Here is a 27,916-nt window from a genome sequence, read left to right as displayed (position 1 = left end):
AAAAATGACAAACCTTTTCTTAGAGCTCACACAGCAGCATCTTCACCAATCTCTTCCTCTGACTGCCACACTCTCAGAATTATGTATTCATTTACTTCATTTTTGCTGCTGACTTATTCTCTCTCTCTCCTCTCTCATTTCTCCTCTCTCTCTCTCTCTCTCTCTCTCTCTCATCCTGCATTGCATGCCATCCCTGAGCCCACTACCTTAAAAAGACTAACAAATATTCAAGACTTAATTTAAAGTCTTCTATCCCTGTATGGGTGAGCATCTACATATACCTGTAAATGCCTTCATATAATAGCAAATGTTTGTACATACTTCCTTTTACTTGTAAATGTCTTCATATACTGTACTTACATATATCTGAAAATACCTTCATATACCTGCAAATACCTGCATATGCTTACAAGTGAATATGCTCACATTTACAAGAAAATTCTTAATTTATATATATGTATCTGCATACACCCGCATATATTGACATATGTTGACATATATTGACATATATTGACATATTGACATATATTGACACATATCTGCGTATACCTACATATAACCTTTCAATTAAAGCTGTTCAGTGGAACAGTTATTGCCACATGTCCAAAGTTCCTACACCCGATGCTAATTATTTCAATTGAATTAAAACCATGACATATGTATGAGTAGAAATAGGGCTATTCAGCCTATCAAATCTGCTCCACCATTCGATTATACCCTTTATTTTCCATCTCAAACCCATTTCCCTGTAACCTTCGAAGCCCTTACTAATCCAGAACCTATCCACCACCACTTTAATTATACCCAGTTGATCTAAAGAAGATAAAGTTCTTAACTTCAGCGTCTTCAGTCAAGCTGCTGATTATCCTCCTGAGGCAATAGATTGTTTTATCAGTGCAGACATTGACTGATAAAGGAAGAAGATGCAGGCTGAAGCCTGGATATAGGAACTGAGGGATGGACACAGAGCCAAGGCATCACTGCCAATAGCTGCAGGATAGATCAGTCTTTGGCTCAATACCCTCGCCATATCCATGACAGTGATTACTGATAAAAACTTAATTAACAAGATTTATTTGTTTACAACTACAACACAGATTGGGATTTGAGAGTTAAATTATGAAACATATTCACATTTGAACATTGTCTGCCCAGAGAGTTGTTGCACATGTGAACTGCTAAGGGAGAGTGGGTAATCTTATATTTTCGTGATCAATAGGGCCTGCAATGTAACTCCCTGTCTGGAGGTTTAAGGAAGGAGAAATAGATACAGAGTGGGCCAAGAAGGGGATTGAAATAGTGTGAGAACTTTCAATGTCAAATTGGACAGAGGTTTGTTCCATCCAGTCATATCCTAATGTGCTTCCGCAATCCTGAATCCAAGTCAGTGGTTAGTTACAAAGACTACTTCGATTACAAGGTGTTGAGTAAATGAAAGAAAGAATCTTCTGAAGATATAATTTTAAGTCAGCATATATTTATTGATCAGTCGTCGGCAAAGGGTTAAATGATTTAATTCAATGCCATATTTGATTCAGGTAATTGACAGCATACAGCTAAGTAGGTAGGATAAGTAGAAGGATATCCCAATGAAAAATCAAATTTGACATCATGTATTAAGTCTTGAACTGTAAATCATGATGTGCTATCGGTACTGATGTGAACCGTTGGTCACCAGCTACTATTGGTTAATCAGCCTTACCTTGGATCATGGCTCAATCCCAGGTGTCATTAAGGGATCTCAGGAATTGGAGCATATTCAGATCTGAACATTTTCTGCCCATAGAATTGCTGCTAACTGGCAGTGGGACATCTTGTATCTTAGTGACAAATAAGGGCTGCAATGTACCTCCTTAACTGGAGGGTTAAGGCAGGAGGAATAAATGGAGAGTGGGTCAAAGAGTTTGAATTAGAGTGGGAATATTCAGATAGAGGGTGGAGAAGAAAAATGAAGGGAAAGCAGTACTTTGCTTAGAAACACTTGCAAACATTCATAATCTTTAGGTTAGATTTTCCAGCCATGATTCTGGGCAGAAAGGATTGAAAAATAATGAGTAATAATTACCTCCGAAGGACATGTGTGCTGTTAGTTCCTCTGAATGAATTAAAGACAACTCCTCTGAAGAGGTTAACAAGAAGGATTGTAGAAATGCGGCATGAAACACAATTCAGCATTAAGGATGAGATACTGTATACATGAGGCCAACAGCTTATGGCAGTTCATTAAGGCAGAGAAGTTGGGTTCAGTTTCTCACTGTATTGACAGCATAAGTCTTTGGGGTGTAAGGGCTGGGCTATTATAATTAAATGTAACAGGGACCTGCACTACAATAGCTGGGCTTTGAAGTTACAGAAGAATCTCAAAGTTGACCTTTTATGGCACATTGCAAAATAGTCAAATGCTGTTTAATTCTTGTAGAGAATCAAGGAAAATGTTCCAAAATTTATATTGGTGCTTTCTGCATGTATAATGTGAAATGAATTCACGCCTTTGGAATTGGTGCTGATCAGTAATTCGTTATGAGGTATGTCTTCTAAGAGGTAAATTGTATTAACTTCACTTTGGATATATGATTATTGATGGAACTGCTGTGCAGATTAGCCAAGGATTCGAATGCCATAGGCTTTGTGTGCAGCTGCTGGATGTTAAGAGTATTTATTTTGACATTCAAGATCCAAAAATACATTTAATAAAAAGCCTTCTCCCGATTGTGTGTCAGATGACTAGTGGAAGATCTTTGGGAAAGCAGCAGATGATTTGTAGAAATTCAGCCGCATAATCTGATTGAAGCAGATAAGGCCGAGCTAAGTGCAGTCTGGTTTGTTAAGTTATTTTTAAAGAGGCTGCTAACTAATTTGTCCATCATCAGTTTGACCCGAGATTGAAATATATTTTGAAGATAGTGACTGTAGTACAATTGGTATTCCGGTATTGATGACTTGCCCTTTTCATTGCAAATTCCATCCTTGGCCTTTTTGAGAGCTACATAGATCATTGAAGCTGCTGTAGCGTATTAACATACTATGAAAGAAGCAGTAACTAACAAGGGTTTGGGAAGGACAGTAGGAATCTGTACCTAATAAAGTGCCTCTGCTCCTGCAGTCCATCCATTTTAAGAATTAATGTGTTGTGCAGTCAGAGATGCTTTTCTGAACACCACCGTTGTAATGCATGCTTATTTGAGTTACTGTCACTTTCCTGTCAGCTTGAACCAGTCTGGTCATTCTCCTCTGACCTCTGTCATTAACAAGGCATTTTTGCTCACAGAACAGCCACTCACTGGATTTTCTTTTTTGTTTTACCATCCTCTGTAAACACTAGACTGTTGTGCATGAAAATCCCAGGAAATTGGCAGTTTCTGAGATACTCAGACCACCCCATCTGGCACCAATTATTCCATGGTCAAAGTCACTTAGATCACATTTCTTCCCCATTCTGATGTTTGATCTGAACAATAACTGAACCCCTTGACCATGTCTGCATATCTTTATGCATTGAGTTGCTGCCATATGGTTATCTGATTAGATATCTACATTAATGAGCAGGTCTACAGGAGTACCTAATAAAATATCCACTGAGTGTATTTTCTAAGGAGAAAGCTTGAGAAGAGAACAAAGCAACACTTCAGTCATGAACTAAATCCAGCGTACAAGTTAAAACCAACTTGGAGTATGAAAGCGTGTGAGGGAAACAAACATTACAAATTGGCATTTATATAGCTTCAGGTACAAGGCCAGAGAGTCCCAGCAAATTGTTAACTCAGCCACTTTTGTAATAAAGGAAACATGATGCAGCACACTCCCTCTGACTACAGGGAGTAAAGAGCCAAAGATTGTTACTTTATAGCATATTGATCAGGATATAAATAAGCAAGGCAGGAGAGAGATGGAAGGGCAGGAGACAAGCAGTTAAGCAGCGACGAGGCGCCAGCTTCGCTTTGCTCAGTGATCTCATCTGCCAAGAAGGCATAATGACAGGGTGCAGCTTGGACTAGATCACAGTCAAAAGGAAGTTTTGACTATATTCAAGCGTGTGGTTGACCACTGAAGAAGTAATAAAGAAAACGTTCCTGGATCAATTCACTGATACAGCATGTTCAAATTTAAAACACAATTAAGACCGCTCATAAATGGGCTTAATCAAATTATGCAGGCAGCTGGCCTCAGAGACTCCTAAGTAACATGGATACTTTTTATATCAATAGAAGATAATCAAATATTCAAATATTTGATTAACCTACATAACTACTGAAGATTTTTGTTCCCCAACTCGGGTTAAAGCCTAAGTAATGAAAGAACTCGGACTTTCTCTGCAGAGAACTGCCCAATAATAAAAATAAACTGGAAGAAAATGAGAAGCCGTTTTGTATCTAGAAGACCTTATGAATGGATCTTTCAAGAAACTGCTTTGTAGGCGAGACATTTTAGTAAATTGATAGCAATAAAATCTTGTGAGATTTAAGAGTTACAGGTGATTGAAAAAAATGATTCTTAACACCATAGTTAGCAAATCAATGAAGCTCTGTCATATGAGTGCTGAGATCTTTGGAGGTGCTCATTTTGGCCAAGGAACGGTTGAGCTTGGAGGAAGTTTACACTTGGCAATGTGAATGTAACATAAGACCTTCACAAAGGAATCCAAATTCTGCTCAGAGGTGATTTGCTACTGAGAGTTGTGGCAAACATTTCTTTCCATAAGGACAATGGACAATGATGGAAAATATCAGAAGCCTAAGAAAGCTGTGTATTGTAATTAAAACTCGCCTGTTGTGGATTATTCACTGCTCATGGTCAATATTTGGAAGAATTGGTCTATTCATTACATTAGTATTTTGACCATTGCAAATATGAAAGAATTTTGGTGCAGGGAAGAGCTGTTGTAAAAGGCCCGAAAAGCCAGGACCTCAGGCATGTGGAAGAATATCACTCGGGAACATTTCCAAGAGGTAGGAAATTGGTACACGTATTGATCAAACGTACAGTGGTACAGCCAGTAAAGCTGCTCCAGAGACCTGGATTTAATCCTGACCTCTGGGGCTCTAGGCATGGATTTTCCCCGAAAGCTCTTGCTTTCTCCAACATCCCAAAGATATGCAGGTTGCTTGGCTCTGAGTAACAATCATGTGAGAGGCAGAATATAAGACCAAAAGATATAGGAGCAGAATTGGGCCATTTGGCCCATCAAGTCTGCTCCACCATTTCATCATGGCTGATCCCTTAGCCCCAATCTCCTGCCTTCCCCCTGTATGCCTTCATGTCCTGACCAATCAAGAATCTATCAACCTTTGCCTTAAAAATGCATAAAGACTTGTCCTCCACAGTTGCCTGTGGCAAAGAATTCCACAGATTCCCCAGTCTCTGCCTGAAGAAGTTCCTCTTCATCTCAGTTCTAAAAGAACTCGCCTCTATTCTGAGGCTGTGTCTTCTGACCTTAGACTCTCCCACCATAGGAAACTTCCTCTCCACATCCACTCTATCAAGGCTTTTCACCATTCGATAAGTTAAATAGAATATAGGGGCAGCTGACAGGTGAATAGGTTATGGTGAAAACTAATTGGCAATGGAGTTATTGTGTGAATCAGCACAGTCTACTTGAGCTGAAACTACCTCCTTTTATGTGGTAAAGAAGTAAGAAAACATCCCCTAATTAGTCACAGCCAGAACAGGTAAGAATGAAAGTTACATTGCAACAACAGCTGAAAGTAATCAAATTGAAGACGCTTGTTGCATTTGGAAGAATACTGCAAAAAACAAGCTGAGTATTAAATGTCATAACATTTAGGAATTTAAAATCTGAATAAACATGTGTTAACTGCACAGTGTCTATTACAGATGTTCTTGTAGGTTAATTATCTGCTGCAAGCACATTTTAACATTATGATACAGCAAGATGAAAAGCAATGAGAGTGAAAACTTACAAGATGAAGAGTCTAATGGCTAGAATTTTGTTACACAGTCCTCTGTCTTAATGTGATAATATTAGTTCATTTGTCTTTATGAAAACTTTGGCATTCTAATTATAAATCTATACATATGATTGTGCTCAGTTGTGAGAAGTAATGTGACTGATGGAATAGCTAGCTTTTTGGCCTATATTATTAGCCTACATCATTCAGGATAATGGGCATTGGCATGGCAACTGAAGGTTACACCCTGCTTAAGAAAAAAAAATTCAATGGACGAATCCAGTGAACATTTTCTATAAGCGTTAGAAGCAAAGGTAACAACATAACTCAAACCTTACACTGGAATACTTAAAATACAGATGCTTCATGTGACTTGAAACTTCCTCATCACTGATGAAGGGACTCAGTCCAAAACGTCGACTGTTTACTCTTTTCCATAGATATTGCCTGGCCTGCTGAGCTCCTCCTGCATTTTGTGTGTGTTTAAATCTCCTAAGCCTGGACAACCAAAGGACCCAGCAGCTTTTATTTTCCCTACATTTATCACTCTATTAATGACTTTTCAGAGGTCAAAAATATAGTGTCTTGCTATCGCAGCAACAGCCTACCAACCCAAATCAGCAACTACTTCTTGCAAAAATTGATGTTTTCAATTGAGAACTTGGTTGAAGATGTTTGGACGTTAATGGCTCATAGCTCCTCAACACGTAGTTCAACAACTGTTAAAATAAGTCAAGACCCAAAACAGAACTTCTCCTGAAAAGAAAAAAATGGATGAAAAGCTTTGGGGAAAGATTGTGACTTGTCCAAAATAGGAACTCTCTGAGTACAGGTCTTCTTCAGCTGACAGTCCCATGTTACAACAGCTTCTGTCTAAAGTTAATTAGATAAATAAGTGAGTAGAGGCAAGGAGTACAACTACATTTGGGAGTATGATTGCCCATTCGCTGAATACATTTAAGTCTGAGTTGATCAGTTTTGGCCATGAAGAGAAACAGGATTCAGACAAGAAAGTGGATAAGTGAAAGCTCATCTATAATCATACTGAACATCAGACCAGTCTCAGAGGTCTGCAGATCCACCTCTGCTGCTGTATTCTTGCATTTAAGAAGGAGAAAATACCAGATTACTCACCCTGGAGACCATGGTGAGGGCTAACTCCCATGCCATTGTCCACACTTGAAAGAAAATGTACAGCCAGGCATGGGAAAGGACTGAATGTTGACATCAGCATTACTACAAATGGACCAAGGAGGCTGCATGCCAGTGCATTGATGTTATGGATGTAGTTTTCACCTTCAGCTCTTGAGTAGAATCAATATTCTGAATACAGTAGAGGTTAGGGAACCAATGTCTAGTTTATTGTAGAGCTGAAGCCATATTATTGAGCCTCATGTGGTGAACCCTTGAACAACCTTGTTCCAATGCACAGAATTAGGAAAACATAAACAGCATCAGAGGCACAAGTCCATGTTGCAAGATTTCCCTGGTAAAGCTCCACAACTATTCCTCCACTACACTGGTAACTGCATTTGTGCTGCTTCATGCACCCATACTGAGCTTGTCAATTTAATCAACTTTGCCTCCAACTTTCATCCTGTCCTTAATTTCGCTTAGCCCATTTCTGACACCTTCCTCCCCTTTCTCAGTCTCTCTGCCTCCATCTTTGTAGGCAAACTGTTAACCAATGTCTTTTATAAGCCTACCAATTCCCATGGTTATCTTGTCTAAACCTCTTCCCACCCTGTCTCCTTTGTCTCCATTGTATTTGTTCCCATGATGTGGCTTTCCTTCCCAGGACATGGGAAATTCTAATCTGAATGTACGAGGTGTCAGAAATAAGGCGGATGAGCTTGAAGCCCAGGTGCGAATGGGTAACTATGATGTTGTTGGGATAACGGAGACATGGCTGCAGGGAGATCAGACCTGGGAAATGAATGTACAAGGGTATACGTGCTATCGTAGGGACAGAAATGTGGGCAGAGGGGGTGGGGTGGCCCTGTTGGTGAGGAATGAGATTCAGTCCTTTGCAAGGGGGGACATAGGGTCAGGAGAAGTAGAGTCTGTGTGGATAGAACTGAGGAACAGTAAGGGCAAAAGGATCCAAATGGGTGTTGTCTACAGGCCACCAAACAGTAGCATGGATATTGGGTGCAAGTTGAATAGGGAGTTAACATTGGCATGTGGCAAAGGTAATGTCGCAGTAGTTATGGGGGATTTCAACATGCAGGTGAACTGGGAGAATCAGATTGGTGCTGGACCACAGGATAGGGAGTTTGTGGAGTGCCAACGGGATGCATTCTTGGAACAGCTTGTACAAGAGCCGACCAGGGACAAGACTATTCTGGATTTAGTGTTATGTAATGAACAGGATTTGATAAGCGATCTCGCAGTAAAGGAGCCATTAGGAGGTAGTGATCACAATATGATAAGCTTTTATCTGCAATTTGAGAAGGATAAGGGCAGCTCGGAGGTGTCAGTGTTGCAGATGAACAGGGGAAACTATAGAGCCATGAGGGAGGAGCTGGCCAAAGTTGACTGGACGGATAGCCTAGCAGAAAAGACAGTGGAACAGCAATGGCAGGTATTCTTGGGAATAATGCACAAGGTGCAAAATCAGTTCATCCCCCAGAGAAGGAAGGATTCAAAGGGGGGAAAGGGGCCACAGTGGTTGACAAAGGAAGTCAGAGATTGCATAGCATTAAAAAAAAGGAAATATGACAGAGCCAAGGTGAGTGGGAGGACAGATGATTGGGAAGTGTTTAAGGAACAACAGAACTTAACTAAAAAGACAATACGGGGAGAAAAAATGAAGTACGAACGCAAGCTAGCCAGGAATATAAAGGAAGATAGCAAAAGCTTTTTTAGGTATGTGAAGAGAAAGAAGATAGTTAAGAACAACGTTGGGCTCTTGAAGAATGAATTGGGTGAAATTATTATGGGAAACAGAGAAATGACAGAAGAATTTAATGAGTACTTTAGATCTGTTTTCACTAAGGAAGACACAAGCAATCTCCCAGACGTATGGATGGGCCAAGGACATAGGGTAACAGAGGAAATGAAACAGATTGACATTCGGAAGGAAACGGTGATGAGAAGACTGATGGGACTGAAGGCTGACAAATCCCCAGGTCCAGATGGTCTGCACCCTAGGGTACTAAAGGAGGTGGCCCTGGAAATTGCGGATGCATTGGTAATCATTTTCCAATGTTCCTTAGATTCAGGATCAGTCCCTGAGGATTGGAGAATGGCTAATGTTATCCCACTTTTTAAGAAAGGAGGGAGGGAGAAAACAGAGAACTATCGACCTTTCAGCCTGACATCGGTGGTGGGAAAGATGCTAGAGTCCATTATTAAGGATGAAATAGTGGCATATCTAGATAGCAGTGATAGGATTGGGCTGAGCCAGCATGGATTTACCAAGGTTAAATCATGCTTGACTAATCTGTTGGAGTTTTTCGAGGATGTAACCAGGAAGTTAGACTGGGGAGATCCAGTGGATGTAATGTACCTTGATTTTCAGAAGACATTTGATAAGGTCCCACATAGAAGATTGGTGGGTAAAATCAAAGCTCAGGGCATCGGGGGGAAGGCATTGACATGGATAGAAAACTGGTTGGCAGATAGAAAGTAAAGGGTAGCGGTGAATGGGTGTTTCTGGGAATGGCAGGTGGTGACTAGTGGGGTGCCACAGGGTTCGGTATTGGGACCACAGCTGTTTACCATTTACGTTAACGATTTGGATGAAGGCATAGAAAATAACATCAGCAAATTTGCTGATGATACTAAGCTGGGTGGCAGTGTGACATGTGATAAGGATGTTAGGAGAATTCAGGGTGACTTGGATAGGCTGGGTGAGTGGGCAGATACTTGGCAGATGGCGTTTAATGTGAATAAGTGTGAGGTTATCCACTTTGGGAGTAAGAACAGGAAGGCAGATTATTATCTGAACGGTGTAGAGTTGGGTAAGGGAGAAATAGAAAGAGATCTCGGAGTCCTTGTTCATCAGTCACTGAAGGTGAATGAGCAAGTGCAGCAGGCAGTGAAGAAGGCTAATGGAATGTTGGCCTTTATTACAAAGGGAATTGAGTACAAGAGCAAGGAAATCCTCTTGCATTTGTACAGAGCCCTGGTGAGACCACACCTGGAGTATTGTGTACAGTTTTGGTCTCCAGGGTTAAGGAAGGACATCCTGGCTGTAGAGGAAGTGCAGCGTAGATTCATGAGGTTAATTCCTGGGATGTCTGGACTGTCTTACACAGAGAGGTTAGAGAGACTGGGCTTGTACACGCTGGAATTAAGGAGATTGAGAGGGGATCTGATTGAAACATATAAGATTATTAAGGGATTGGACAAGATAGAGGCAGGAAATATGTTGCAGATGCTGGGAGAGTCCAGTACCAGAGGGCATGGTTTGAGAATAAGGGGTAGGTCATTTAGGACAGAGTTAAGGAAAAACTTCTTCTCCCAGAGAGTTGTGGGGGTCTGGAATGCACTGCCTCAGAAGGTAGTGGAGGCCAATTCTCTGGATGCTTTCAAGAAGGAGCTAGATAGGTATCTTATGGATAGGGGAATCAAGGGATATGGGGACAAGGCAGGAACCGGGTATTGATAGTAATTGATCAGCCATGATCTCAAAATGGCGGTGCAGGCTCGAAGGGCCGAATGGTCTACTTCTGCACCTATTGTCTATTGTCTATTGACATCAGAGATGTCCTCCTTCTTCAAAGAACAGGGTTTCCCTTCCTCCACCATTGATGCTGTCCTCATCAACATTTCCTCCATTTCCTGAACAGCTGTGCTCACCCCATCTTCCCATTGCTTATCAGCGATAGAGTTCCTCTTATCCTTACCTACCACCGCATGAGCCTCCACATCCCACACATCATTCTCCACAACCTCCGCCACCTCCAAAGGAATATTATTACCAAACATATCTTTACCTCCCCCCCCCCCCCCACTCTGCCTTCCACAGGAATTGCTCCCTTTGTGATTCCCTTGTCAATTTGTCCCTCCCCACTAATCGCCCTCTGGACACTTATCCTTGCAAGCAGTCTAAGTTCTACACCTGCCCATTCATCTCCTTCAGCTCCAATCAGGGCCACAAATAGTCCTTCCAGGTGAAGCAACGTTGCATGTGTGATTCTGTTGGGGATGTGTATTGTGTCTGGTTCTCCCAATGTCTCTATACTGGTGAGACCCGTCTTATGTTGGTGAAGCTTTTCGTTGAGCACCTCTGCTCCATCCACCAAAAGCAGAATTTCCCAATGGCCAAGCATTTTAATTCCTATTCCTATTCCCATTCCAAATGTTAGTCCTTGGCCTTCTCTTGTGCCACAATGAGGTCACCCTCACGGTGAAGGAGCAACACCTTATACTCCATCTGGGTAGCCTCCAACTTTGTGGCATAAATATCAATTTCTCCTTCTGGTAAAAAAAAAACTCACAGCCCCTCCCCTCTTCTTCTATTCCCCACTCTGGCCCTTATTTTTTCTCATCTACCTATCACATCCCCCTGGGTCTCCTTTCTCCTGTGGTCCACTCTCCACTTATAGCAGATTCCTTCTTCTCCAGCCCTTTACCTTTCCTATCCACTAGGCTTCACCCATCACCTTCTAGCTATCCTCCTTCTCCTCCCCCTATCTTTCAAATCTGTCATCTTCTGCCTTCTTTCTGAAGAAGGGTCATGGCTCAAAACGTCGACTATTTATTAATTTCCATAGATGCTGCCTGACCTGCTGAGTTCCTCCAGCATTTTGTGTGCTTTGCTTTGGATTTCCAGCATCTGCAGAATTCCTTGTGTTTATCAGAGGCACAATGTTGATTGCTGTTTAATTTTGGTAAATATTTTTTAACCATTATAAGCAAGAGATTGACATTGAGCATATTTATTTAATACTATACTGATATGTAGATGCATTGAAACATAGAAACATAGAAAAAGGAGACAGTCATTCTGCCTCATTCAGCATGATCATTATGGTTCATCCAGGTCAGTATGCATCTATGCCTTCTCCACTATATTCTAGGCATGTAGAAGAAGCAGCTTCTCCTATGTTGTCTGCAGGCAGTTTAAGCACTGGGAATTTTCAGCTCCTTATCTCATATCCCAAGATTACGTATTAAACCACGTTGGAGCTTGGAACATGAAAATTAGATGCTCATTAATCATGATCACAGAGTTCAATGCCATCTGATCCTTAGAGTTTCAAAGGTCTGTACAATGAACAGCATGAGCAATTTGTGCCACACATTTGAACCCTTTAAAGTCAATTAACTTTTTCAATCCTTGATCGCACGCTCTCTTCCAGCCAGCAGCAGGCAGTGAGCAGTAAAATTACATTCACTCCGGTGCTCAGTGTTCACTTTTAGCAACAAACAAAAAAATGCAGATTTCCAAGGAGTCCCTGATGCAGAATATATCAAATAAACATTTAGTTTTCACTGATTTGACATCAGCGCTACAGTTTTCATGTTTTTTGAAGAACATTTTACGCAGTACTTTTTAAAATTGCTCAGTGTAGCAAATCGGATAGTCCCAGTGCCAGGGATTATGTGAGAGAACCATGTAGAATTGGAATTAGTTTATTATTGTCACAAGTACAGAGGTACAGTGAAGAAGTTGGCTTGCATATTGTTCATACAGACCGGTTCATTGCACTGTGCATTGGGGTAGAACAAAATAAAACAGTAACAGAAAACAGAATAAAGTGTAACAGCTGCAGGAAAAAAAGTGTAGATCAGGTAGATACTAAGGTGCAAGATCATAACAACGTAAACTGAGGTCAAGAGGCATTGTTGAAATTTCTTGGCCATAGTCCAGAATTCAAAAGACATTTCAAAAGTAGGGGCAGGAGACCCCGACACTAGCGATCCGTAAACCTGCTGCAGGTCATCCTGGTAGTTGGTGTGGCTGCAGATTAACAAAGGAAGAAGAACACCACTGTGTGATGCTGAACTGGAGAAGGATGAATATGAGGACTACTAAAGAGCAGAACGTCGAGATAAGAAAACAAGTTATTAAGTTCTGTAAAAGCTCATTCTCAAAAGAATGCAACACACTCCGAAAACAGTTCATCCCTTTAGTGCTCATCATGTTGTAGGCTCAATGTAATGTTACCAAAGCAATATGATTCAATAAGTGTGGCAGAAGTCAAATACTGCATGCACTGCCAATGGAAGGATCCCAAATGTTACATGTCATATGTCATGAGTGAGGCATGTGCTTTTACCTCATGAGTGGCTCTTCGGTATGTGCTGGTTGATGATTTCTGTGAATTTTAAGTGGAACACAAATGGGCTTGGCTTCTTGTGTGGAGATGTTAAAGGAGATTTTTAACACTAGGCAACAGGGCACAGAGATTTTTTGTTTTTGTTTCCTTAATCTTTCACTCATTCACGCCTTCACATCCAGGCATCGCATCACACTCTAATGCCTTGTAAGGTGACCAATATTCAGAAATATTCTTTATCTTTAGGAGAGCAGAACTCTATATACAGCCCCATTTGAACAACATCCTAGATCATCCGTTTGGCATCATGCAACGTAACCGAGTGGGAGGAAGGAGCATTTAGTGACTGATACACTATAGAATGGGGCAGATGCAAACTGATGGGCCACCTTTTAGGTGTTTACAGCCCAAGCTGTCTAACTCCCTCCATTTCTTTTGAGACATCCTCAAAACCTATCATTTGACTAGGTTCCATAGAACATAGAATAGTACATTAGACGAACAGGCCCTTCAGCACACAGTGTTGTGCTGAACTGAAAACGCTAATGACATCTAATCAAATAAGCCCTCAGCTACACAATGTTCATATCCCTCCATTTTCTGCATGTTCATGTGCCTCTCTGAGAAACTTTTAAATGCCTCTATCCTATCTGCCCCCAGCATCATCCCTAGGAACACATTGTAAGCAAATATCATTCTCTGTGTAAAAAAAACTTGCCCAGCACATCGTTGAATGTATCCCTTTTACCTTAAATGCATGTCCTGTAGAATTAGACATTATGTCCCTGGGATAAAGATACCACTTTTCTACTTGGTTTCTCATAATTTTATAAATAATACGTAACTTTTTGCTCATTATTCACAATTCTTTTTGTATGACTGTATCAAATTTGGGTTAATTGCACCCATGTGAAATAGCTTGGAATGATTTGCATTAAAGCTGTATACAATTCAAGTTTTATCATAACTAAAATTAGGGCCTTCAGGTAGAATCGCCCTCTTGACTCAACATTAGTTATTCCAGACAATATCAGCTTATGATGGCCTGCAATGGTGACCACAACTGTAATCATATGATTGAGCTACAACAGGGCAAGAAGCCCAGTTCAGAGGCCCAAGGAGGAGCTTTACTTGGTAGATGTTTTCTTCCAGTCTTTGTTTCCATTGAAGATACTGTGCCCAGCTTCCCAATGGATCTTTAGATACAGTGGATGGAGGTATCCTTGCTCTCACCACATGTGTTGTTCCAACACCTGGTGCATCAAGGTCTATCTCAGGATTCAGGCTGAAACCTGCCACTGAATCCAAAGCCTGCAAGACTGTTCTGTTTTCCCTATGACACACACACACAATGCTGAAGGAACGTAGGTCAGGCAGCATCTATTAGAAGGAAGTGATCAGGGTAGCAACATAGCACAGCAGTTAGCTTGATGTTTTACAGCCAGCGATTGGGGTTCGATTCCTGTCATTGTCTGTAAGGAGTCTGTACGTTCCCCCATGACCTTATGTGTTTCATCCGGGTGGTCAGTTTCCTCCCACATTCTAACCATGAGGATGAGTAAATTTTGGACATGCTATATTGAAGTGAGAAGTGTGCCAACACCTGTGGGCTGCCCCTAGCACATCCCTGGACTGTTGGTCGTTGATGTAAACAACGCACTTCAATGTATGTTCTGATATTTCATTATACATGTGACAAATAAAGCTAATTTGTCTTTTTAATGCCAATTTCTGAACAGTATTGATGAAGAGTCTCAGCCCGAAGCATCAACTGTTCTCTTTCCTCCACAGATGCTGCCTGACCTGCTGAGTTCTTCCATGGTTTTGTGTGTTTTTCTCAAGATTTCTGGCATCTGCAGAATTTATTCTGTCACTAATTCTCTTCATATCCCTGCCACCCCAACCACCCCCATCCTATCCCCCACACATTAGGTCAGAGCTAATACGGAGAGTAACAGCCTTGCAGTTTGAGGGAGAGGTTGGGAACTGTTAATCGCACGTTGCAGCTAGTGTTTCTGATCTGTTTGATGTGAAACAACTGCATCACTGACATCCACAAAAAATCTGTAAAGGTCTCTCCCTAACAGTCACAACAGGGTCAGCAGAGAGATTAAGTGGCACCAAGGGAATTGTGGGAAATGACTTGAAGGCAAGCATATCAAAAGCTGAAAGTGTACCTCCAAGAGCAAGGATTGCTACAAAGGAGTTGGCCTTACCTTCTGGGGCTCTGATGATTGCTCATACTAACCTACCACTCCACTTACATCAACAGGCTTTAAGCAACCCTCAACATGTGGGTGAAAAAGCTGGGGAGCTTCAGGACCCTATTTTGAGAATTGGATGTAAAGGCCACACTCCTGTATTGGAGGTGTCATCACAGTTTGAAGACAGGCATCTCATCCAGCAGTAACACAAGACAGTGCCCCTATCAGAACTACCAATCATCCATCTGTATTCATGATTCACTTTTTCTCTCTCTGCATCAGTCTAGCCAGGGCCTCCTGAACATGGTCTAACAGCTCTGTTATTAGCAACATAGATAACCTTCTACCCGCTCTCACTGACCCATTTGGTTTGGTCTTACCCTATCTTTGTCCTAGCTGTCCCTCCCACCATCTTCCTTTCAATTTACAATTACCTTTTCTTTTAACTCTGTCCCATTCTGAAGAATGGTCTCCAGTCTAAAACATAACTGTTTCTCTTTCCACAGATACTGCCCAACCTGAATTTTCTGTTTTTATTGGTTAGAAACTGATCAATACCACCGGCAAAAAGTTTCTGATTCATAACATTAATTCTGTTCTCTCTCCATAGATGCTGCCTGATTTGCCTAGTATTTCAACGGCTCTCTGTTTTTATTTCAGATTTTCAGTATCTGCAGGTTTTTATTGCATTTATGTCATGTGCACCAACTGATCGGGCTTGGAGTCACTGCCTTTGTATTCCCACTGTCAGAAAGAGAACGCAAGAGTATGCTTTGGAGTGCAAGGGCATCAAATTCTGATCTGGGACCTGTGTAGCACTTGTGCCACTGTTCAGGGGCACCATAGGCTTAGATCCCACCCCAGAGCTTTGAAGTCTAAGCTGGTCTCTAGCAGTACTGAAAAACCTCCATAATTTGAATGAGACATTGAACGAAGGTCCCATCAATGTCTCAGGTGCCTAATTGGCATGTTCAGTTCAATAGTTTCTTCCTCATGGGAAGTCCCTGCAACACCTCATATCTTAACTCATACAAATTAAGAAGCAATGATAGCTGGAGGCAGCCTCACAACACACCAAAGCAATGGTGCCATGATTCTGTGTATATCACCTCAGGAGAGTTTGTGGCCTCTACTGGCTCTGTATAACATGGATCATTGACCTAGGCAGTGATCTATGATTGGTCTTTTATCTGCAGAATAGGAAATAACCTCACACCACCACCAGGGGGGAACAGATTCCCCAATCCTTATCCAGTTTCTGTAATTTACACCCTGATACGGGGTCTCAATCTGAAACATCGGCAGTTCTTTCCCCACCACCACCCACCAGTCCTGCTCAACCTGGTGAGTTTCTCTAGCAGATTGCTTTTGTTCCAGACTCCATCTGTTGTGTCTCCCGTTAGTATCTATTACCTTGACCCCTGGGGGCCAATGTTAGTTTTCTTGGTCGTTTGCTGTGTGTGTGTACAGACAAAGGAAATAAGAGGCAGACATACAGATTTCCTCAAAGAGGTCAATCCCACTGACCACACTTCCAGCTCACCTCTTATCTCCTACCGAGCAAATGCAAATCCTCTTGCATTTGTACAGGGTCCTGGTGAGACCACACCTGGAGTATTGTGTACAGTTTTGGTCTCCAGGGTTAAGGAAGGACATCCTGGCTATAGAGGAAGTGCAGCGTAGGTTCACGAGGTTAATTCCTGGGATGTCTGGACTGTCTTACGCAGAGAGGTTAGAGAGACTGGGCTTGTACATGCTGGAATTAAGGAGATTGAGAGGGGATCTGATTGCAACATATAAGATTATTAAGGGATTGGACAAGATAGAGGCAGGAAATATGTTCCAGATGCTGGGAGAGTCCAGTACCAGAGGGCATGGTTTGAGAATAAGGGGTAGGTCATTTAGGACAGAGTTAAGGAAAAACTTCTTCTCCCAGAGAGTTGTGGGGGTCTGGAATGCACTGCTTCAGAAGGCAGTGGAGGCCAATTCTCTGGATGCTTTCAAGAAGCAGCTAGATAGGTATCTTATGGATAGGGGAATCAAGGGATATGGGGACAAGGCAGGAACCGGGTATTGATAGTAGATGATCAGCCATGATTTCAGAATGGCGGTACAGGCTCGAAGGACCGAATGGTCTACTTCTGCACCTATTGTCTATTGAGCTATACTGGTAATGAATACATCAAGCAGGGCCTCATACCCTAGAAAACTGTGAGCAGTTTCAAACTCAGGGAAGTGTGCATCTCGCATAACCTTGCATGGTCCCAAAACACACTCACCAATACTTCTACTTCCTGAGGAAGCTGAAGAGAGCCGGACTTTACAGATCGATACTCACATCCTTCTACAGCTGTGCTGTGGAGAGCATCCTAACGTGCTTCATCACCGCATGGTACAGAAACTGTTCTGTGGTGGACAGAAGCACTACAATGGGTAGTCAAATTTGCCCAGTCTGTCACTGGCACTGGCCTGCCCACCATCAACGACATATATACAGAAAGATGCTGAAAAAGGGCTAGTAAAAATGATCCCACTCACCCTGCTCGTGGACTGTTTGCCCCTCTCCCATCAGGGAGGAGGCTATGTAGCATCCTCGCCAGGACCACCAGACTCATAAAACGGTTACTTTCCCCGAGCAGTAAGGCTGATTAACACCTTCACTTCCCACAGTACCACTACTTTATCATTTCCTGTTAGAGTCACCTCATGTACAGACAATCCTGCATCCAGCATCACTTTATGGACATACAATCAATCTGTGGATATAAGCGATCTTACATATTTATATTTATTGTTATTTTTATTTTTGTTCTTCATCTTATTGTGTTTTTATTTGGTTTGCATCAGATCCACAGTAACACTATTTCATTATTTCATTCTCCTTTACACTTGTGTAATGGGAATGATATTAAACAATTTTAAATCTTGAATCTTGAATAGTCACTGTAATCTACTGTTTGTAAACTTGGGGTTGAAACACTATCAACTAGACCCTGTCTCATTATTCCATCCAACATCTCAGTGCAGTCCGCTGCACCCAGTTGGGCGATTGTATTGGAGTATAAAAGTATAAATTTTGCTGTGTAACCAAAACTATGTAGTCAGTTTTGAAACTTGCTATTTGCTATGCATGTACCCAATTTAGTAGGAGAATAAATCTTAAGAATGTAGAAGACAATGGTGTGTTAATGAGAGGTAGCTAAGAGATGTAGATTAGAACATGATTAAGTCACGAAATCTTAAGAATGTAGAAGACAATGGTGTGTTAATGAGAGGTAGCTAAGAGATGTAGATTAGAACATGATTAAGTCAATGGGTAGAAACAATAGTGGCAGGATGTATGTGTGATACGCAACTATAGACCGATTGCATATGCTAATGCAACTGGACCAGGAGATTGCTATAAAGAATGCTATGTCCAAAGGATCGGTGGGCAATCAGCGACTAGTTCAATGACTGTCTCAGCTTTGATTTGCAAATTAAAGTTTAACCCTTCTTGAAGAATCTTCTCCGTCTCCTGGTCATTTGTGGGGCACGAGAAACCACGACAATTGCAATGTCCAAAGTACAGCTTGTGCCATGATCATCTGATCCAATATGGGCATTCTGACATGATCCAGATAGGAGCTAAGCCCCTTTTCTGCTCACAGATTTGACTTCCTTCCCTGAGGTTCCATTGCTGAGTCTCAAACTTACTCACCTATCTCAGTAAAACTCAGTGTCTTCTGAGATATCACACTTTGTTTATTTATTGAGATATAGCGTGGAATTGGTCCTCTGCCCCCTTCGAGCCATGCAGCCCAGCAACTCCCAATTTAACCCTAGCCTAATCAAAGGTGATTTACAATGACCTATCACCTACCAACTGAAGATGGTTGTGTTTGTTGGAGGTCAGTGATTCTAGCTTTAGAACATCACTACAGAAGTGCCTCAGAGCAGTGTCCTAGACTGAACCATCTGCAGCTGCTTCATCCATCATCTTCTTTACAAACATAAGAAATAGAAGCAGGAGGAGGCCATCCGGCCCATCAAGTCTGCTCCACCATTCAACAAGATCATGGCTGATCTGGCCATATGCTCATCTCCACCTACCTGTCTTTTCCCCATAACCCTTAATTCCCCTACTATTCAAAAATCTATCCAACCTTGTCTTAAATATATATACTAATGTAGCAATTCCACAGATTCACCACTCTCTGGGAAAAGCGGTTCCTCCTCATCTCCATCCTAAATCCGTTCCCCCGAATCTTGAGACTACATCCCCTAGTTCTAGTCTCACCCACCAGTGGAAACAACTTTCCTACCTCTATCATATCAATCCCTTCCATAATTTTATATGCTTTATGAGATCTCCTCTCATTCTTCTGAATTCCAGTGGGTACAGTCCCAGGTGACTCAATCTCTCCTCATAGTCTAAGCCCCTCATCTCTAGAATCAACCTGTTGAACCTCCTCTGCACCACCTGCAAAGCCAGTATATCCTTCTTTCCATCCTCCGGTGAGAATTGGGGATGGTCAATGTTCAATTCTATTCACAACTCCTTAGCAAATGAAGCCGCCCACTCCTGCATGTGCCAGGCCTAGACAGTGTGTGACCATTGGCTGTTGATAGACTAGTGCCAGGCCATAACCACCCTCATCCAGAGAAATCTGACTACCATTCATTGGCAGCTGTGACAACACCATCACCAAGTCCTCCACCATCAGCATCCTGGGAGCTGGTCACCATTGACCAGAAAACGGATGCACAATCTAACTGTCTATTACAGCAGGTCAGAGCTAGTTACCCAGTTTATGTGCCTCACTTACTGAGATTTCAATGCCTTTCCCTCACCTATAAGGATCAAATCAGGAATGCGATGTAACACTCTCTATGCCTGAATGAATGTAGATTCAATAATACTCAAGATACTCAGATTCAGATCAGATTACGTTACACCAGGGTGCGATGAAACTCTTCGTTCATGTAGAGTGAAAGGTATACATGGTACAACATATATAGCAATGAGCCTAAACAGCAGAATGGTGTGAGGAATGTAATGCAATTTGAAGTAGAGGACAAAGAAATGCTGAAGTGGCAATAATGGAAAAGTTAGAATGAAGGGGTCAAGAATTTGGCAGCACTATCGGGACGAATGTGGAAGAGCCCAACGCAACCTAGGGCAAAGCAGTCTACTATTTGCTATTGAATCACCCAACCTAAACTTCCCTTGCAGTGTCTGTCAGTCCACAAAACATATTCAGGTACAGTACGTGCCTAAACCTTTTCAAGTGCACCTTCCAAACTCACAACCTCAACCATTAGGAGGGATAAGGGCATCAGGTAATGGAAATACCTCCACTTGAATCCTCCCCGCTGGCCATGATTTAGTTTTGAATTTGTGCTCGGTGATCTCCGACAGCTGCAGTCATCTCAAACTCTTGAGTTACTTCTGCAAGCAAGGTGCCTGTAATTTTCTGCATAGCTACTGACAGAGGAGTTTCCTTCTGCGGTTTCCCTTGCTTACCCTCACCTGAGCATTCAGTACCTCTGCATTCCCAGTGCAGTCTTCCAGCCTGAGGCTCAAACGGCTGTGAACAGCATCCCTTTCCTCACTGTGCGGTTCACATGCCTTGCTATATACCCCAAGACAGTCCACAAGGCCTCCTTGATCTTTATTTACCATTTTCATTGATCTCTTGCCAAATTGGTGCTGCACTATTAAAGCCTGCTGTGCATTTGTGCTTTTACTCTCTGCTTGATCCACAGTTTGAAAATTTACATGACTTTTCATCTTTTAGTTTTACTTCAAAATCATTTTGTGAAGCCTTAAGACCAAATGCTTCTGTTCTGTGAGTATTAGTGGTGGCCTGCAGTTCTTCTGATCCCCAGAACTCATATTAAACACATTAACAGAACCTACAGTGACAGATTGTGCCTCAATTTCCGCTCTGCCTTTTACGCTTTGTCCTTGCAGGCACGGAGTCTCCACGCTGTGAATGAGGTTAAAATGCTGCATCTATAGTCCCAACTCCAATACTTTGTTTTGCAGTTCATTTTGATTAAGGCATGTAGGATTTATGGTGATTTGGCAAATGACTTGTCCATAGAAGACTGAAAGTAGTGATGAATGGGAGTTATTCTAACTGGAGGTCTGTGACCAGTGGTTTCCTGCAGGGACCTGTTGTTCTTAATACATATATAACTGATCTGGATGAAAATGTAAATTGGCTGATTAGTAAGTTTGCAAGTAATAGAAACATTGGTGCAGTTGTAGATAGTGAGGAAGATTGTCAAAGGAAATATGGTTGGCAGATGCAATTTAATGTGGACAAGTGTGAGATGGTGCATTCTGGGAGGACAAATGTAGGAGGAAAGTATACAGTAAATGTAGTATAAAGAACACAGAGTATAAAAAGTTAGAAAGAAATGTTGCAGTTATATTAAAATTTTCTTTGGCCACATCTGAAATATTGGGTGCAGTTCTGGTCACAATATGACAGGAAATGGTGACTGTGTAGAGGACCCAGAAAGGGTTCACCAGGATATTGCAAGGATTAGAGAGTATTGCCTATAAGAAGAGATTATACAAATTTAGCTTGCTTTCTCTGGAGTGCCAGAGGCCAAGAGGTGATCTGTTAGATAAACATAAAATTGTGAAAGATATAAATACGATAGGTAGATTCTTTTACCAAGGTGAAGATGCCAGATATTAGAAGACATAGGACTAAGATGAGAAGGGAAAGTTTGAAGGACATTTACAAAGGAGGTTTTCTTTTAAACAGCATTTGACTGGAACTTGCTGCCAGGTGAGGGGGTGGATGCAGAAACAGTCGCTACATTTAAGAGGTATTTGGACAGACTCCTGAACCAGCACTGCATGGCAGGAAATGGATTATGTGCAGGCAGATGGGATTGGTTTCAGTTGGCTTCATGACCGACACAGACACAGTGGGTCAAGGACCCTGCTCCTGAGCTTTGCTCTTTGAAAATTATTCCAAAAACTGTCTAGTGCATATTGGCTGTGCGACTAAATGCAACAGTGACTAGTCATGACAATAATTGTTTGGTGCTGAAAAGACTGAGGCCTCCAGAGGCTAACAACTATAATGCATGTTCATTGAGATTACTTGTTCCATCAGAACATGTTACTGCAGAAGGTGACTTTGGGAAAGATTTTATTTTGATGGAATATAATGAGACAAGTTTTAAAATTGGGCTGAATCACCATTGTGTATCTAATAACTAATGACTAGACACAAATTAGAATGAAGAACACAATTCTAAATTCTTAAAGAAGGAAAGAGGGATAACAATATCTGATAGTGTAACATATTCTTGCATGCATTAGCCAGAAGGCATCATCTTAAGCTTTCACTGCTCCTTTCACAGGTAAATGGAGAGGATCTGTCTGGTCTGAGCCACGAGCAAGTTGTTGAGATTCTGCGGAGAGCCCAGGGTGTAGTGATGTTGACCATCAGCAGAAAGCCACCTGTGCACTTGGACAGTACGCAATGTACCACGAAGACTTCCAAAAATAAATTATTATATCCTGGTAAGGAAAGGAAGCTTGTAAAATCTGATATGAAAATATTGTGAAATAGGTAGCAGAAATACAGTTTTATGCAGGAAGGGAATCTCTTTAACAGGGAGAATTAAAAACCCCTTCATTAATTTCAATGATTTGTCCTCTGCAGCTAAATCTACTCTACATCTCACCAGTTCTTTCCTAGATGTGATCTCCGATTGGCTCACGTCCTACTCTGAAGCTGTAGCCACAACTTAACACCAGGAGGCATGAGCAACATGGAGAAGGGGCAATTAGCATGGGGAGAGGATGGTGGGGAGATATAACTGCACTCTGCTTGATGTTGAGAGAGCTAGTGGGTGCAAAAATGGCATTTCTCCACACATTCACACTCCCCACCCTCCATCTCCCCACTCCTTGTTCACACTATCACCTCCCCATTTGCACTCACACTCATCACACTTCCCTATTTACAGGGCAAAGGTTAACTGCTGTGTCCATTTGTGCCAGGCTGACCCTGGACATTCACTGTATGTTGCCAGGGCAGCTGGTGTTCCCATAGCTGCTTGCTGCTATCCCAGGCAGGCCCCGCCTGTGCTGTTCTAATGGGAAAGAACCCACAGACATTGGGCTAATGTAGCATGGAACAGGCCCAAGTTCAGCTCAGGGGATTATCATACATCCTGAAATTTGGTGACCAGAAATGGATGCAAAAGATCTACTTGTGCTTGGTCAGTGTTTGATAATCTGGAGGCCTTTTATGGACCAAGAACATCAATGCAGCAGACAAGCCAACAGTGACCTGTTTTTAACCCTGTAAGGCCTGGTTTTGCCACGTGGCAGGTGGCAAGACTGAAATTATACTGCATGTGATCAAAAACCTCCAGTGCTATTTTTTTCTGATGAATTGATCAAAAGTAAAATTTTACAGATGATGGAAGTCTTAAAAAAATGATGGAAATTCAAAACAAATCAAGTAACACCTAGTCTGGGGAAGTATTAACTCTACACAATAGGGCATTGTGTGAATACTGTCTGGCCTGAACATTTCCAGCATTTTCCGTACCTGCAGAGTTTTGCTTTTGTGCATGTGAACCAGCTGGCTTTGCAGGATAACAAAACAAAGGGTAGAGTGCCAAATGCCAACAAAGAGAATCTGGCTCTACAGTGGGTTTGCTGACACTATCAGGTGGAAATGCCTTTGTGTTTAGTTGGATGTACCACCTCACTTTACATAGAATTCGGAGTCTATTCAATTCGATAGTATAGGTCTGTAAACTCAATAAAATCTGTAAAGAAAACAATCAAAATCTATCTGTAATATCTGCCGCTGACCCTCACCTTGACCATTTCTGTCAAACTGCAGCCATAGTACTGCAGAGGAAATGGTCCTTCAGCCCATAGTGTGTGTAGCAACCGAGATCTGATTCCATGACTCATAGGATAGAGATTTATGATTTTCAGCTATTTTCACTGACAGTATTTCCACTACTTGCAATTTTGTTGTGTATGGTTTATCGTAACATATATTTGTACTAACATTGGGTGAAGCTGAGGAGGGTACATTCTTCACTTTCACAGAGATACAGTGCCAGCAGAGAAATTCACAAGGACTTGAGGATGAGACCCCAAAAGGATGCCCTGAAGATTCCAGTGAGGTAAGCGAACGAGGAGAATCTACCAGTGGATGATCAAAGTGTCAGATGTTCTCAGGTGAACTCTGCCAGCATGAAGCAGATGACAATGACCTTTCTCTCTAATCTCATCAAAAATTCAAGGTTTAGTGAGTCATCTCTAAAGGCATACAAAAGCTGCCCCCTAGTTATGACAGGCTACTGTTCCTCAGAGCCGTTCATAATCCAGACAGTTTGTAAATCAGAAACGCAGCCACCCAGCAAGTGATTGAATTACAAATACAAGCCAAGCACGGGCAATGTGTCATTGAAACAGAATGTTTAACTCAGCCATTCAGATATCACTGCAGACTTAGTTTTGCATTAACCAGAGGGTAGATAGCCAATGTAAAGAGGTGAGAGGGAGAGGTAAGGCTGGAGCTGGTAGGTGATAGGTGGAGCCAATCTGCCCATCATCTCTCTCATCAATTGGTTCTACCTATCATCTGTCAGCTCCTGCCTCAGTCCTCCATCTCACCTCTTTATACCGGCCATTTCTTGACCCAAACATCTTGACCCAAAATGTCAACCAACCATTTACCTCCACAGATGCCATCTGATCCACAGAGTTTCTCCAGCAGTTAATTTTTTTTCGATTGTGATACTGGGCTGCAGTGAAGGACAGAACAACTGTTTACAGATAACCCCCTTTGTTTATATGTGTAGGAACAGGAAGAAGGCATGATAATTAATTTGCATGAACTTGTAAAAACGACATTGATCTTTAAAATGCTTTCAGAAACCGATTAGTAGTTGCTCCACCATTATGCAAATTGTATTAATTAGGTCAATAGGATTATGCTGAAGTTCTGTTCTTAATTCCTGTCTCTATTTAGACCGATACAAAATTAAATAAAGCAAATATAATCAAGCCCAATGTGCACATAAAAATTAGGTATCAGTAAGTGACCACCTGTTACTCTTCAGGGTTCGAAAATTCTGGGCCTGTTAATAAACATATAAGTACCAGCCACGCAGATCCCCAGTATGTTAGCATTACAAATGTAGAGAATAAGTTGCCATCAGTCCCAGATAGCTCAGTATAAGTGGATGCCTCAATGTTGCTCAAACCCTAACCAGTCAATAGGTATCTGCAACTTGATCCAGGGATCGTCTTGCACTTGCCTGACGGAAATAGGTTAGCCGTATTGGGACAGGCCTGAATCATTGCCTATGCCTCTATTTCTCTTGGCTAGATGCTGAGGTCCGGCATCACTGGCTTTGTGTGTCCTTTCTCCAGTAAGAAGTGGGGAACAGCAGCACATGTAGTGCACAAGGAAGTCATATCAGCACTTCACAAAATGCATCTGAAAGCTTTAACATCCACCCCATCGCTTTGCCAGCTATTAAAATACTTGAGAGTAACTTAATAGTTTGTGGTACAGAGATAACTACTTCAACACAAATAAATAAATATACAAATTACTCAAAATTTACTCAATTAACTGAAAATACATGGATAATTGAAAACATTAAGCCTCATTAGGATAATTTATGCTTAAATTTCATTTGCCTCCTAATTTTGTGTTCTAAGATCTCCATTTAACCTGGCTCAGAGATTGAGAGACAATATCCCAGATGAATATTGGCCAAACTGTGCAAGATTTTACTCTGTATTCTGAGTTTGTGGAAGGGACTGGGACAGTACACATGTAGATTTCTTTCTATTGGATAATGCCAATGGTTCTGTTCAGAAATCCCAGCACTTACCACGAAGACCTGGGCCATTAAAAATTACTGGAGTTAGAAGAGCAATTACCTCATCCAGAAGTGGAGTGTTTACGGAATGAGCTGTCAGAGCAAGTGATTGAGGCAGGTCCAATAAATACATTAAAAGACACTTAGATGGGTCTGTGGGCCAAACAGAGGCAAACTATGGGTATCTGGGTTAGCATGGGTGCATTGGGCTGAAAGCCCTCTTTCCATACTAAACACAGGAGATTCTATGAATGCTGGAAATCCAAGGTAACACACACAAAAATGCAGGAGGAACTCAGCAGGTCAGGCAGCATCTACAGAAAGTTGATGTTTCAGGCCAAGACCCTTCATCAGGGATGGAAAGGAAGGTGAAAGATTCCAGAATACAAAAGGTAGGTAGGAGGAGAAGGAGGGTAAGCTAGAAGGTGACAAATGAAGCCACGTGGGTGGGAAAGGTAGACTGGAGAAGAAGGGATCTGATAGGAGAGGAGAGTAGACCAGGGGAGAAACAGAAGAAGAAAGGGAAAGAGGAAAAACAGAAAAAGAGCTACCAGAAGGAGAAATTGATATTCATGCCATTGTGTTGGAGGCTGCCTAGATGGAAAACGAGGTGTTGCTCCTCAAACCTGAAAGTGGCCTCATCATGAGATGGGACAGGAACGAAAATGGTTGCCCACCAGGAAATTCTACTTTTGGTGGATGGAGCGGAGTTGCTTGACAAATTCACGTCGGGCCTCACCAATGTAGAGGAGGCTGCATCAGGAGCACTGGGTATAATAGACAACCCCAACCAGATTCACAGGTGAAGTGTTGCCTCATATGGAAGGACTGTTTGGGGCCCTGAATGGATGTGAGGGAGGAGGTGAATGAGCAGGTGTAGCAGTTCTCTCACTTGTCAGTTCTGTTCCAGGAGGGATGTGCCAGAAGGGAGATTAGCGGAGAGGATCGAATGGACAAGTAATCCATGGAGAGAGTGATCCCTGCAAAAAGTAGAGAGTAGAGGTGGGAGGTAAAGATGTGTTTGGTGGGAGGATGCTGTTGAAAATGGCACAAGTTACTCTCTCCATACTATATTAATCTATCACTATTATAGGAAGTAGCAAGATATTGTTGCTGGTTGAAATACTGTAGAAATAGATGTAAAGGTAAGGACAGCAAGTTTGGGATTCCAGTATGTACCCACCACCCCTTGTAGAACATTCTGTTGGCGTCTGACCCCCCACTGACGATTGAAAACAAGGCCATAAGACTAAAAGACATTGGAGCAGAAATTAGGCCATTCAGCCCATCAAGTCTGCTCCACCATTTCATTATGGCTGATCCTGGATCCCATTCAACTCCGTACACCTGCCCTCTCACCAGATCTCAAGCTTGAAAGGACAAATATTACTAAAAAGGTCAGTGAGGAATTTAGTGCATACCTATAAGAGGAACTGGTTTATTTAACTCCGTGACTCTGAAGTCCTCTTCAGCTGTGGACTGGGTGTTGACTGAAACACTGCTTTTGCACCACCATTAGTGATGAGCAAAATGTATCATATAATGTGGAATGGGGCCACTTTGCCCATTGTTCCTGTGATGGTTAGCTTCCCATGATCCTTCACACCTCCACATTTCTATTCAAAGTCGCTTTGGAAAGTTCAGATATTTAAAATCTTGAAGGGGTTATACAGGGTAGATCTTGAAATGTGGGAGA

General features: G+C 41.9%; 1 protein-coding gene across 1 annotated transcript in view; it reads left to right on the top strand.

Moving 5' to 3' along the window:
- Positions 1–27,916, top strand: part of ptpn20 (protein tyrosine phosphatase non-receptor type 20) — a 419,828-nt gene that overhangs the window by 350,393 nt on the left and 41,519 nt on the right. The window contains exons 39-40 of the mRNA XM_073025740.1: positions 22,714–22,876; positions 24,431–24,507. Of these exons, the coding sequence (XP_072881841.1) occupies positions 22,714–22,876; positions 24,431–24,507 (240 nt within the window). The remainder of the gene's footprint in view (positions 1–22,713; positions 22,877–24,430; positions 24,508–27,916) is intronic.

This window comes from Hemitrygon akajei, chromosome 21 (assembly GCF_048418815.1).
Source record: "Hemitrygon akajei chromosome 21, sHemAka1.3, whole genome shotgun sequence".
Taxonomy (NCBI): domain Eukaryota; kingdom Metazoa; phylum Chordata; class Chondrichthyes; order Myliobatiformes; family Dasyatidae; genus Hemitrygon; species Hemitrygon akajei.
Note: the sequence above shows the minus strand (reverse complement) of the source record. Positions and strands in the feature narration are given on the sequence as shown.